This window comes from Orbicella franksi, chromosome 13, assembly GCF_964199315.1.
Source record: "Orbicella franksi chromosome 13, jaOrbFran1.1, whole genome shotgun sequence".
Classification (NCBI taxonomy): Eukaryota; Metazoa; Cnidaria; class Anthozoa; order Scleractinia; family Merulinidae; genus Orbicella; species Orbicella franksi.
The window spans coordinates 14,752,160-14,766,092 of NC_138157.1; the positions used below are offsets into that span (position 1 = coordinate 14,752,160).

At 40.0% G+C, this 13,933-nt stretch overlaps 1 protein-coding gene across 1 annotated transcript; it reads left to right on the forward strand.

Annotated features, from left to right (window-relative positions):
* Positions 1-3,024: 3,024 nt before the first annotated feature.
* Positions 3,025-10,116, forward strand: LOC145464804 (uncharacterized). The gene is made up of 7 exons (XM_081448602.1): positions 3,025-3,181; positions 4,313-4,603; positions 5,126-5,229; positions 6,425-6,650; positions 7,493-7,663; positions 7,956-8,013; positions 8,485-10,116. Exons 1-7 carry the CDS (start codon positions 3,130-3,132, stop codon positions 8,492-8,494), a joined length of 912 nt encoding a protein of 303 aa, XP_081304728.1. The 5' UTR covers positions 3,025-3,129; the 3' UTR covers positions 8,495-10,116.
* Positions 10,117-13,933: the final 3,817 nt, after the last annotated feature.

Genomic DNA, 13,933 nt, shown 5'->3' on the forward strand with positions numbered 1-13,933 from the left:
TACAAGGGTGGATTAAGGCTCGCTATGTCATGGGAAGGGTCGAAGAAAAAATTCCTTCGACCCTTCCCGTGACACCTCGTGCGCCTTAATCCACCCTAGTATCCAATCTTCTCTCCCCCCAAAACACATAGATAACGACTGGGTACAAGTCTAGTTTCGGCAAAGGATTGAAAACAAAATGGCGGGCATTTCTTTGTGTTTACGAAGTGTCTGCGAGGAGGGTTTATATAAAGTTTTGAACGATCACAGGAATTATACTGAACCAATTAGCTTATTGCTTGGTTGCTATGCCTGATAGTTTACTCGGGCTGCGCCCGTCGACAATCATGCGATACAAAAATCTCGAATTCAAGTATAGTGCATCTGTACGTGCGTTGCACACATTGACTCATTTGCGCGCCATTCTCACACAGCAAGGTGGAATGACCAAATTTCATGGGTATTTTGAAACCTAGAAACACATTTATACAAGTTACAAATTTCCATTTTGAGAGTACTGTCATGTCAAGTGAAGTTCTCTTTCTCAGTTTCCTTCCCAGAGTACCGCCGGTTTCAGTCCTTGGGAAACCATTTCAGGAGCGTGCTCACTAAAGTGCCGTTTGGACAATGGAAGTATAGTACATAATCGCTTGTGTTCAGCTAAAACCAGTCACTCCTACTTCAGCATCCTTTTCAAACGAGGGCTACCCTGTGTGGATTTCTGTGACAGCAGAGTTGGTAAATTTATATTCTACTTGTAAGAATATACCGCCGGCGTTGCAGTTGTTTCTCATTTTTCCTGGAGCTCGAAAGGAACGTGAAAGATGGGCCGGGAAAAGCAGCTAGTGTGTGAGATGAAACAAAACAAATAAATAAATACTGAATAACAACAACAACAACAACAACAACAACAACAGTAATAATAATGATAATAATAATAATAATAATAATAATAATAATAATAAAGATCTTGAGATTGAAAGATCTTGAGATCTTGAGATTGAAATCAAAATCAAAGATCTTGAGATTGAAATCGAGAAAACGTGGGGAATGAAAACAACAACTGTCCCAGTGATCATTGGAGCTTTCGGGCTTGTCAAGAAGGGAACAGAAAACTACATCGGCAAGATCCCAGGCAATATTAGAATAACAGAGCTACAGAAGACCGTCCTCCTTGGAACTGTTCACATACTTAGGAGGACTCTGATCTATCCGTCAAGTAATCCAGCAGACTTGAACTCGGCACCATAAGTTAAAAGCGGCAAGACTTTAAGGACTAATAATAATAATAATAATAATAATGACAACAACAACAACAACAACAACAATAATAATAATAATAATAATAATAATAATAATAATTAGTCAATTTAGCAGCCGCTGACCGAGCCGGGAAGACTCTGGGATGGAGATTGGTTTTGTATACGGCACTTACGCCCTGGGAAAGCTACATAAATTAGTAAGAAATAAGCGTTCGAGGTCCTCAGTATAAACTGTCTGAACAATGGTGTAGCTATGAGAAATTGATTCCTTCTAAGAGACTATGATCTCTTGTTCCTTACCATGCAGTTTGGTCTTCAAGCCTTCAGCTGGGTGAGAGTCAAAAGTAAAACAATTAACTTCTACTTTTATTAGAACAAGTATTTTGCTTGGCAACGAAAGTTGGAGGTTGTTCAATTGATCAGCTTGCAGAGCCAGGTACGTTGCCAGGTTAAACTGCCGTTTTGGAGTCATCTTTACAGCGGTATAAAACTTGCTTACCAAGACGGCGAAGAACAGTTGTACAATAGGGTTTCAAAATTTGCGAGCAAGTTTAGTTTCGGGAAACCTTTCTTCGAGGATCTTTACATGCTTGAGAAGTTTTTATTAGTATTCACCCAGTCTGTTACTGTTTAGTTGAGTTGATGACAAATGCCGAGATTAAGGGGCTAAAGGAGCACGTTTCCCAAAGTCTTTAATTGGCGTGCCACATGCTATCGAAGTTGGTTTTTGATTGTTCAGTAATCCTTGTGTTTGCTCAGAGGTATGCACACTGCATACACTGTCGGTTATCAGCTTTAATTAAATTTTGCATTCACCGCAATTACACTTCAACATCCGATGTCTTTTTCTTGCATTTAATTAACCTTTTTGGAACTAATAAATTAGCACTCTCAGAGAAAACGTTTTGAGGAATACAAAATCTTAATTTATTGTGCCCCAAGGAGTAATACACGGTTGATCGAAATTTCTGCTCTTTTTAGTTAACTGTTATTAATTTATTGCGTTATGGTGCGTCAACCAATCAGAGTCGAATATCTGGTGCAAAAATAGACCGTTAATTGTTTTGGCACTTGATTGACTAGACGTTGTCAGAGCGTTCATTTTTTTTTTTTGGCTTCCCATCAATGTTACATGCTTTTTTTAACGGCTTATGAATCTTAATTAGATTTCCTAAGTTTAGCCTCTTGTTCGTAGATGATCCTTTCGTTTTCTTTTTCAAACTGCTTTAGTACTAAGAACTGTGCAGTCTCAAGACCACTTGATTCTTTTTGAAACACATTTTTTTCCCGCAACCTCATCTGTTTTCTCTTAAGTAAATTAACTTTATCTCGTAACATACGTCACCGAACTGCCGTTTTCGCAAGTAAACATAAGGAAAAATTTCCATTTATTTTGACGCACTGCGCGCAAAATGCAAAATCATTGGCTCCTCTCAGTTTCATGCTAGATTTGCATAATTTTATTGCCGATGTGAAATAACTTTGTCGCAAACGCTGTGAATTCACCGCTTTCCTAAACAGCTTCGATTCAACATTGGCCAAGCGTTAAAGTATACCAATAATATAAAAGCTTGGTGGTATATTTTGATTCGTAACGTCAACGACATAGTAAGCAAAAGTTAGAATTTTCATTGCGCTAAAACTGCGTTGTCATCTGGTGTTTGCTTTCCGTCAGACTCATAACGATCGCAGGCAGCCACCAGCAAATTCTTACGTCAATGGATGAAACCAAAGGTACATAGAAACGGATAAACACAAAACAAAACATACAAGTAAACTTCGAGACCACGACTACATACATTAAACTCAAGAAGCGGTTTTCGTCGACGACGCTGCAATCAGTTTTCACCGAGCCGTCTTTTCTTAATAACTTTCAGTTGTTTCGAGCATGTTGTCTGGATCAATTGCTGTGCTTTTCTTGGTGGGTCTCTTTTCGCCAGGTTAGTATTATTTCATTCGTGTTAGAAATGCTTACTTTTCGTGCAACTGGCTCTTGAAATTACCGGAAAGTTGACCGCGAAAAAGGCGTTCGAAAACGAAGAAGAAGCACGTAAAGTCATCTCTATAAGCTAGCTGATATTGTTACAATGTGTGATCAATGCATATGTCTTTCGAATCACCGTTTAAGTCTCCATGACAGGTGTTTAATACTCATCTTCGATTTCATCCGTGAATGTGGATGGTTCAATTCTAGTAGCTAAGCAGAGCTCGTATTTTTTCAATGCCACCCAGCAAGCAGATTAAAGCTGCTGCATTTGGAAACTTCGAAAGTTTTGTAACTTTAAGATCAGACCGGTGGTATAACTGACCGTGAAAACGTGCCTATTTCAGAAGCTTTGCGTTACCGATTTCTCGAGTTGAGGGAGAAACTACGCAAATGCATTTTGACGACAACTCATATTTCGGCCGCGCTACCGTGGCGTTTTATTAGTATAGGTAATTCTATAAACGCGAGTGCAATTAAAAGGATTTACACTACGAGTAATAGTTGATCATTCTCTCAAAATTGCACGAGCCTTTAGGCAAGTGCAATTTGAAAGAATTTTCAAACATCACGAGGATTGTAAATTCTTAATTGCTCGAGCTGGCTCGAGCTTTCATACGATTACTCACTCATTAAATGACTGAGAAAATTGCGACCGCCCGCGCGTTAATTTGACCCGCAATGCAAATTAAGAATTAACGATAAATTAGCCTACTCTCAGCCAATCATAAGGAGAAATTTTCTCACTTATATAATAAGAAACGAAAGACACCACACACTCGGAATGATTCTGTCCCCGAAATTATCTCTGAATATCGCCAATTCAAAGTAATTCGGAAATGATCGTTGGCATCCTTTGTACTGCAACCCTTGCGATGGATGGAGGGCTGGGTCCTAGTAAGCGCCCGTGTCCATCGTCTGCCCAGGTGTCTTGAGATTTCTATGGCAATCATGTTTTTTAAAGGGTGCTTTATCACAAATTCAGTTTTTTGAGCTTTCATTTCTGTGACGTAGCTCCCTTAAGTTTGACTTCTACTTTGTGAATTCTTTCAGAGATGATGTACATGAGCTATTTTTGCGCTTACAGTTTCAGGCCAGAGCACTACTACGGTAGCACCCTCGCCCTCAAATATGAGCCCTTCTGCAACGCCCGACCAAACAACAAATGTTGGATCATCCAGCACAATGTCGCCAGTGCTACAAACTTCCCAAACATCAACTAGTACACCACCTGCCAAAACAACAACTCCTGGGGCACCTCCATCGTCCTCAACCCCAGGAACATCCATGACCACTTCAGCTGGGGCACCTTCACCGTCTTCAACCCCAGGAACATCCATGGCCAGTTCAGCTTCTGTGATAACGCCAGAAAAACCAAGTAAGCAGTTCTAGTCGTTCTTAATAATAACGAATGATAAAGATTGCTCAGTGTTATTAATAATAGTAATAATTATTATTACTTATTAATTTATATTGTGCTTTTTAACATACAATGATCAAAAGCGCATTAGGGATAAAAAGGAGACGTTTAGTTAAAGTCTGAGATCCGACTTGTGTAGAGATTTATTAGATATGAGCCAAAACTCGCTGATTTTAAAGCCAAATCTCATTGATACTAAAATTATATTTTGTAGATCGTTTCCTTCCGTTTTCCGGCTTTGTGTAGATTGTCCAAAGACTGGCTATTTCAGCTGCTTTAGCACCACTTTCGTAATGAAGGAATTAATCTCCGAACGGGAGAGACTTCTCGCTGGCTACATGTACCTTTATCAGTGCCACAAGGGTTTTGCTGATTAAAATTCCCAAAAAAGAGTCAAGCGAAAACTTCTTGAAAACTCCTTATGTTGTAACGGATGATCGATCATAAAGTTCACTCTTGCTTTTTATCACTTTTAACAAGGTTGTGTCAGAGTTAGCTTCATAGCTGAACGAGCTTGGAATGCCTCATTATCAGAGAGCCAATCAGCCTCATACAAGGAAACCAGCGAAGAGATATCGAAAGCGGTAAGCTGATATATGGTGGCTGGGAACAGTCTTCAGCACTTTTCAGCAGTTATATTTTAATGGATCAGTGCTACCACTCTTAATCGAGTGATATTGGTATCGCATAGAAGAAAGCATTGGTTAATACATCGTGGTTATTTAATAGCAGATTTGCACGATAGCGTCATTTGACTACAACTACCAGAATTCCTTTCGCTTTATCTTTGTTATTTAAATTTTGAAGCCCCAGTGGGGTTTAAATAACAATTAATTAGCTGAAGAAACAGAAAAAGTGAAGGATTCTGGCAGTTGTGGTCAAATTGGGGGACCCCGTCATGCAAATCGTCTATTGAATATGCTACTCACCATCTATTCTGTTGTAGATAGTGAGTAGCCTATAGCAGTGTGCGGTTTGTTAATAAAATAGCATCCGCTTATTTGCGTTTTCGAATTGTGTGTGAATAGAATTTAGATAAAGCAAGAGAAAATGAAGGGACGGAGAGGGAGGCTCCCAGTCCAGGCCTTGGGATATGTCAATTCCGCTAAAGTTATTTTAGGGATTGCCGAGAACAGCGGGCGTGCGCCGCCGTTTACGTCCGCATGATACCATTCCTTAGGTGATCAAGCAATTTAGAACACAGCGGTCCACGGGGAAATACGCCTTTTCCAGGTACATTAGAGAGAGCTGGTGGTTCTTGATGGATAAATCAAATTGGGAGATATATATTTCACAATTCCTTGGGAATAAAATGGCACATGCAGACCAGGGAAATGCAGTTCTGAGCGGTCAACAAAAACAACAAAACGTTCCAGCGGAACATGTTATAAAGGTCGTGGCTGCTGGACTATACACTGTGGCTCTTTTCAAACGGAGTTAACAAGCCTCATTTTCTCTTGGATAACGTTTATAACGACTACTATATTTTTTTTTTATTAAAATTAGATTTTTCGCTCTCGATTTCTATTTGCAATAATTGACTTGGGCTGCGCCCCAGTCAACTATCGCGCGATCATAGAAATCTCGAGCTCATAATCGAAGCGTGCTTTCGTTTGCCATGATCAGGATAAGGATCAATGATCCAAGATCACTCGGATCATGGTGCATCAAGGGAACCGATGAATCTATGACCAGAGTGGATTCATCGGCTTCTTTGATTGTACAGCTTTCCCGTAGCTTTTAACACGCACTTTGTTACAGGGTGTTTTCTAATTACAGATAAAGTATCTCTTCAATGAATCCAGTAAATACCAGGATGTAGAGGTATCAGAACAAAAGTATTCCGAAAATGATGGTGTTACGTTCGTAAAGGTGAAACTGTGTTTGGTTGTGAAGACTAGCGACGGTACTCTTATACACGACGTGATCATAGATAAAGTGAAGAGTGGTTACCTCGCGGAGGGGTTTAAAGTAAAAAAGGATAGCTTTGAGTTTAATCCACTGGGTAGGTATCAACATTCAATCTATCATCCGATCGAGCGATCGATCGATCAATCAATCAATTAGCAAACCAATCAACCCACCCACCCATCCATCCATCCATCCATCCACCCATCCATCCATCCACCCACCCACCCACCCACCCATCCATCGATCCATCCATCCAGCCATTCATATCCATCAACCAATCAATTAACATTCAACTGATCGACTGTTCAGTTATTGTCGATGGAAAAACACCCATTAATCATGTTTATGTTCACATTTATCAGCTTTAACCATCAAAGTAGTTAGCTTTAAGCAGGCTCTCATTTGGTCTGGTTCTTGATGACCAAAGATTTCGTTCGAATACGAAAAATAGTCCTAATTTTTCTACCATTGCGTTCAAACGTTAGCGTATTACTTCCGAAATGACTCCCGAGGGGGACTCTCATACAAAGGACGGAGGTGTTCGTCGGAAATTTTGAAGAAAACCCCTAAGAGGTAACAAGATCCTGTTTTGTGGGCGTGGCTTGAAATGTTTTCCATCCCTAAGAGGTACCAATTCTAAAACAACACATTATCTCCTGCCATATTTTCATTTTGCATGTCAATACCCTAAAAGATACTGCAGCTCCCACTGTGGACCTTTTGAGGCTGAAAACCCTAAGAGCTACCAAAACCACTTTCTAACCCCGAAAAGGTACGACGAGCACCCCCCTCCTTTTTATGAGGGACCCCCCTCGTGCGACAGCCCGACGAAGTGGAGCCCACGTTTCGCAGGTTTTGAGCTCACTGTTATTAGTTAGCCGGTCAGAAACGAACAACTGTTGATTTTGTCCTGATTCTCATGATATTGTGTTTTAGGAGTTGAATTCAAGGATTGGAAAGCTAAAGATGGCGAATGCGATAAGTGCGATGGAGCCGCTGGAGAGTTTACTATCGAGGGCACATGTGTGCCTAAGGATCGGAGCTGTAAAGGAGTGAAGAACACGAAAATGACAGATGACTGTGTGACCTATTGTGATTCAAGCGCGGGTAGGAATATAGCATCATATGTTAGATTGCTGTAACGTTGCAAACGAAATGTGCCGCAGAAGGGCCGTCTGCAATACAGGCCAGCCTAAAATGCACGGAGCGAATTTATTGTTCCTCTCGTATGTTGCCGGTTCGTGATTTTCCTATACGAACATAAACTTGCAAAATGTTTGCTTCTCTAGATGCACCATTCGTGAGGCAACGCCAGCTTTAACATTTGGTTATGTACCGTATAACAAGTCCATTGTTTATCATATGGGTTAACTCATAATCTATGTTTTTCTTATTTCAGGAAGTTACACAGCAGTTTCCTTCCTCATCTTGGCAATGGGGATCTTCTTTTCTTTCAGGTAAAAGCTTAAGTTTATCGTAATACTCCAGGGCATCACCTTGGTGTAACCTGAATTAGCACCTATCTAGTGAACTCGACGAACTCCTTTGCCCCAACGTAATTCAAAAGTTATCAATTTTAAAGAGGCTCTATGTAAACCAGTCTAAAAACAAAATAAATTATTTCGGTTTGGGAAATTATTTTCACTCGTCATAATAATGATTTGCTAATTTAGTAATTTACCAAAGAGATGATGGAAGTCCATATTGAAAAATATGCCTGGTTAATATCAGTGGAACAACAAACCACTAATTATTTTCACAGAGCGTAGAGGACGATCATTAAAACTTGTCATCATTCAACTTGGTAATGTACTGCATTAGATGGTGATAACTAACCAGAGAATGCAATTTGGCCATTGCATTCAACGAGAGTAATTAACCTATTTTAACTTGAAATGAAAACTAACACTGTGCAATTTTGTTTACAGCTTTCAGTAAGTGCAAACTGGCCTGGATTTTCCGACCATCGAGACTACAAAAACCATGAATTTTTTCATGCACAGACTATTTTATTGTAGCTTTTGGACGGTTTATCGACTGACTCAAGGTGTTAAAAAATCTGAGGCAATCGTGATAAATCTAGGCGGACAGTGTAGCTTTGAGAGGTGACCACTAGAACATTTTATTTAAGTGTAGCCTGCATCGTAGACGTTTTTGCTGTGCGAGCGCTGGGTATTTCTGGTCGCCTGGCTGTCAGTTGAAGTCGCAAAGCGTTGTGGTCTGGGGCGAGTTAAGTTATTTAAGGACGGTGCCTACTAAAAGCAAAGGTTTTGCCAGATTGGGACCACGCGGAAAAAAATAGATCTTTACAAGGGCTATTGGAATCCACAAAGAAAAACTGGGGTGGCCGCGCATTTTTTCGAGATAATTAGCCTTGAATCTCAACAAAAATGCTGACATCAGCATGCTTCTGAAAAAAAGAAGGAAAGGATATCTCTTCACAGATTTTCTTAGAATTCGCCTTTGCATACAGAAAAGCAAACATATTTATAAAGATCTTAAAACTTAATGGTGAATGGTTACATTAAAAACCATTTTTGGTATGTTTTTAATAACAAAATCGTTGCAACAGCGCTTTTAGCGTCTCTGACAGCCTTCCTCTGGTTCAGCTAAAATACAGTCTAAATAGCTTTTGCTCACAACCAGAAAATAATCACGCGCTGAATAGGCTTGCCACTTCCATTTTATAACATAAAAAGTAGGGGTAACTACGCGTTTTTTTAAGTTATTGTTCGTTTTTTTAAACTTTTTCGGTGCCCGTTACATTTTTTCTTGTCACCTCCCCAGTAAGTAAAACATTTGCGTATCTCGCATGTGTTTTACGCGCGCACTAGGCCATCTGCAGGTACATGTTTACAGTTGGATTTCAGTATAATTTTCGACAGATAACAGCTAGTTTTTCAGCTGGAAGACGTTAACAGTCACTGGTTAGCGATATGCTGCTATTCTGGTGTTCCTGGTATAAGAACAGGTTCATTAAACTTGATTTGGTCCCAGTAGGAAAATTTTGCTTTCATTTTAGTCGTGTACTCGGTAGCGTAGTTGATTGCGTCAAGGTCAACCCCAGCGCGCGCGTTGCGCTTAAGGTTATTCCCCAGTATTGCATTGCGCATCCCTACTGCGCATAATTTCACGCGGCTTTTTCTTTACAGCTGGACCTCGCCATAGAGGTAAATCGTCATTTTCTCGCAAACGAGTATGGTGACCTATCATTTTTTTCTGTTGTTTTGAATTGAGTAATAAATTTCTCTATGTAAAATAAATATGGACCAATTCTCAGTGTAGAACAAAAAGCAATCGTCGGAAAGGTAAATTTAGCAAGCAATCGTGACTACAATCATGGTGCTATTATAAGGATGTATATGGGTATAAACAAGGTGCTTTTGCTCCTAAGCGAACATGGGGACCCCTCATTTTTATCTCAAAATGTAAGTTTCTATAATATAAACAATCAATAGGCAAAGTTTCACAAAAATCTCAGTGCAGGTTCTATTTCAGTGGAATGACCTTAAACCATGCCTTGCGTGATGCGCAGGAAGTGTGCGCACTACTCGCTCGCTTCGCTCGCTCGCTCAAAAAAGCACTCGTTTTCGCCAATTACGTCTACGCTGCAAGTTGTTTGTTGGTGTATGTTTTCGTGAAATTTCTGTGTGAATACTGTATTATCCACCTCTTATGTGCCAGCTTAGACATGTTATGTAAGAAGTAACACCTGACTATGATATTTAGTTGATATTTAATTTATCGATTCTTATAAAACTGGTCTGTTGACGCCGGGAGATATTGGGAAATTTGTGGCCGAACAAATTATTAGCGTGAGTTTTTAATCTACTTTAAGCCAGCATGAAGCCTTTTATCTTCAAATGTTTTTTAGCTTTAGGAATGAGTGGTTGCTTACTGTATTTTCTATAAAGGCGCTGAAAAGGTTTGTTTTCTCCCTTCCTTAGAAACTCAGTTTTAACTATATGATAACTTTAGCGACCGTGCTAATGTGTACACGTTTTTTAAAGCTGGTTTTTACTAACCCATAAGCACATTCAAGCAACATACGCAAACGAATTAAGATCTCAGATATTTAGCGCCCTTTGGTTAGGAGTCCATTTAACAAGGCTGATATTGAACGAAAATTGATTGCGTCTGCTTATGTTGCTTAGCTTGTGCGCTACTATCAATCTCGTTCCTCGACCCTTCGTTCCTTACTGCGCACGTTTGATGAAACGAGCGACCCTTGACAGTTCCGTTTCAAGCTCAATTTTGATTGGCTTTGAAAACAAATGAAATGAGCGGAAGTAAAACACCAGCGACTCGATTGAGACATGCGCAATTCAACCGGAAGTCCGTTATTTTTGGACTTCAAATTGGATCTTTCCAGGCTCGTTCGTTCCTGCGACCGCTGGTAAAAGGTAATGAAGACTCTGGCTTCGAGGTCGCGCTAGTGAAAACAAGCCTTTATCACATTATGATGACGGGGAATTTCAAGCTAAAAGATGTGGTTGCGCATACCAACAACCAGGTAGTAGCTTTAGCAGCATATTTCACAAGCAGTAATAGAAGCCACCCGATTGTGTGAGAGCCTTTTCAGAAGCTACCAGGTGATAAGAACGTAATCAGTCTCATTTCTGTCATTTCAAAGTATTAGACGAATTATTAATCTAAAATCTAATACAGGATAAGGTAAATTGGACAAACAGACCTCAGTACACGGTCATGGCTTTCCTATTCTATGATTCTTTTTTCTGTTTTCTTACTATTATTTAAAGGGTGACCTAATCCTCTTATTGTTATCTTTACCCTCGGACATACGTGCCAAAAAGACTTGCATGTTAACGTGCCATCGGTTCCCATTGTCATACGAGACCTTAAAAGTGTCAGGCCTGGATTATCGTATAAACCTTCGTTCTTAGCTTAGGCCATCGTAGATTGACTATGAATACAACACAAACAGCGGTGATAACATTAAAATGAGTTGGAATACAATGATCATCACCGCTGTTTGTGTTATATTCTTAATCAAAACTGGAGTATGCTCCACAAAAGAAGATCGTTGTCAGTTGCTTACTACGCCATAGAATGTCAGCCACCATCTTGTATTCGTAAGAGGTGATGTCATCTATTCCAAAAATATATTATTAGCTGCTAGAGTTGCTACGTTTTGCACGAGGTAGTTGTCGATAATTGATATTCAATATAACATGTACAGATGTAGGTATTTAATCTTGAAGCTATGTACCTGAAAGTGTAAGTCAAGTAGTATTAGCGTTAACCATTTACTTATTAAACATTGTCGAATAATTAAATGCCTGTTTTGTTTTCTCTCTGAAATTCACTGAAGTTAAATGAAAACCGTCGACTCGTGTGCTACTAGAGTGCTAGTCCAGTTCAGGTCCCCGGAGAGGGGGACTCCCTCATAAAAAGAACGGGGATGCTCGTTGCGCCTTTTAGGGGTTAAAACCTCTTTGGATGTTCAGCCTCAAAAGTTCCCACAGCGGGAGCTTTCATGGTACCTTTAAGAGTATTGAACCAAAAAAGTCAGTGTCAGTTAATGTATTGCTTTAGAGCTGGTACCTTTAAGGGGTCAAAAAAATTTCGAACCACGCCCACAAAACAGGGCCTTGGTACCTCTTAGGGATTCTTTTCAAAATTTCCGACGAGCACCCCTGTCCTTTTTATATGGGATCCCTCCTACCAGGGTTCTGGTACTCTTTCTGTCACGCAATACAGTGCTCTTGGAAGAACCGTTGGGCGACAGAGTGGCCCACGTTTTAACTGACATTTAGATTCAAATCGAGAAGTTTACTTCAGTTGGGTAGCCGATTGTTATTGTTAAGTTTTAAGGCAGCATTGACTAATACATAAAATACAGTATTGCCCAATACATAAATGATAAATACCAGGCTAACTTCTCCTAAAGAATAGGAAAATGGGAAGATACAGAATGTTCATTATAATGGCAGATTCGAAACCATGGTCTTGTTCACAAACCTCTGTTTTCTCGTATTTTTATTCGACCGTTGAACGCACGGATAGAATCGAAAGAGAAATGGACGCCAATTCAAAACGGAAGACGCGACGGGGTAGGAAGTGGGGACCCTCTATTCTTCGTTTTTCTAGCTTAGCTCGCCTCCCGCCACCACCCCCGCGTGCTTCGCGTTCGCTTTGCTCGCTTTTTCTTTCACGTGCGTTGAAAAATAGAGAGGATGTGTAAACACACATCAGCCATAAACAGATGAAAGACCTTGAAAGATATGCTTGTTAGACCGAAACTATAAAAGGTTTTTTAATGTCTCATACCGGTGGAGCCGGAGTGTGCGGCCTGTTACCCCTTGTTATAGTTAATATATTACTTACCAAATGGGTGAAGGCTCATCGCGAAAGACTTAATTGGCCAAGGTTCTTTACACTGCACATTTTCTGCGAGCCGGGTAAGGTTTTCTGGTACGCATTTTCTGAAACCCGTGCTCGGACTACCTCTCCGAACATGAAAGAAATTTTGGCTGAGTGTCAAATCCTTACGCTGAGCAGATAAAAATAAAACAAACAAATAAGTATATGTCGAGGCCAGGACTTGTCATAGCTAGATCAAATTCAAGGATCTGGTTTCATCGAAGACGCTGAGATCAATAGCTACCCGAGCCGGCTTTTCTTAATAACATTCAGTTGCAGCGAGCATGTTGTGTGAATCAATTGCTGTGCTCTTGTTGGTTGGTTTCTTTTCGCCAGGTTAGTACGTAGTATTTCATGCGTGCCATAAACGTTGACTTTTCGAGAAAACGGCCCTTGAAATTGCGGCGAAAAGTTGACGGAGAAGCGTTCGATAAGCCAGCATATATCATTACAGTGTGTGATCAATGCACATGCGTTTCGAAGCACTGTTTTCATAACTTAAGTCCGGCAGGTATATTTTGCAGGTTGCAGGTTGCAGGTTGAAATTTAATTATAACTGGAAAACCGCTGGCACTAAAAATAATTAATGACCTATATACTCGTCAGGGGTTCTTACATAAAGTAGTTTGCGTCTTTCACATAGTGAAAACACGATCGATTCGCTTTAAGTACTTATCGATCGACACGCTGAGACCAGTGAAATCTCTTCAAAGCCATCTGGATGGCCGCTCCACAGATGTTTCCATCGATTCCAGATTTGGCTCGGGTCTTCCCTCAGCAACAGAAGATTGCTATCACAAATGAAGCAGATAAATAAAGAAATAAAATAATTTAAGAGTTTAACCGACAGAATATACCAGCACAAGCTCAGTGTGCTTTCATTTTGGTACTCACAGGGAAGAAACCAAATTCAGCAGATATTTCAGATGACATTTCAGATGTTTCTTCAAAAACAATAATTCATTACAGGCTGTAAAATCATAGAAATATACT

Bases quoted from the DNA above. Each gene is read 5' to 3' on its own strand.
- LOC145464804 (XM_081448602.1), top strand. From the start codon at position 3,130: ATGTTGTCTGGATCAATTGCTGTGCTTTTCTTGGTGGGTCTCTTTTCG. The intron at 5,230-6,424 runs GTAAGCTGATAT...TTCTAATTACAG, and splicing joins GCGAAGAGATATCGAAAGCG to ATAAAGTATCTCTTCAATGA. The intron at 7,664-7,955 runs GTAGGAATATAG...TTCTTATTTCAG, and splicing joins CTATTGTGATTCAAGCGCGG to GAAGTTACACAGCAGTTTCC.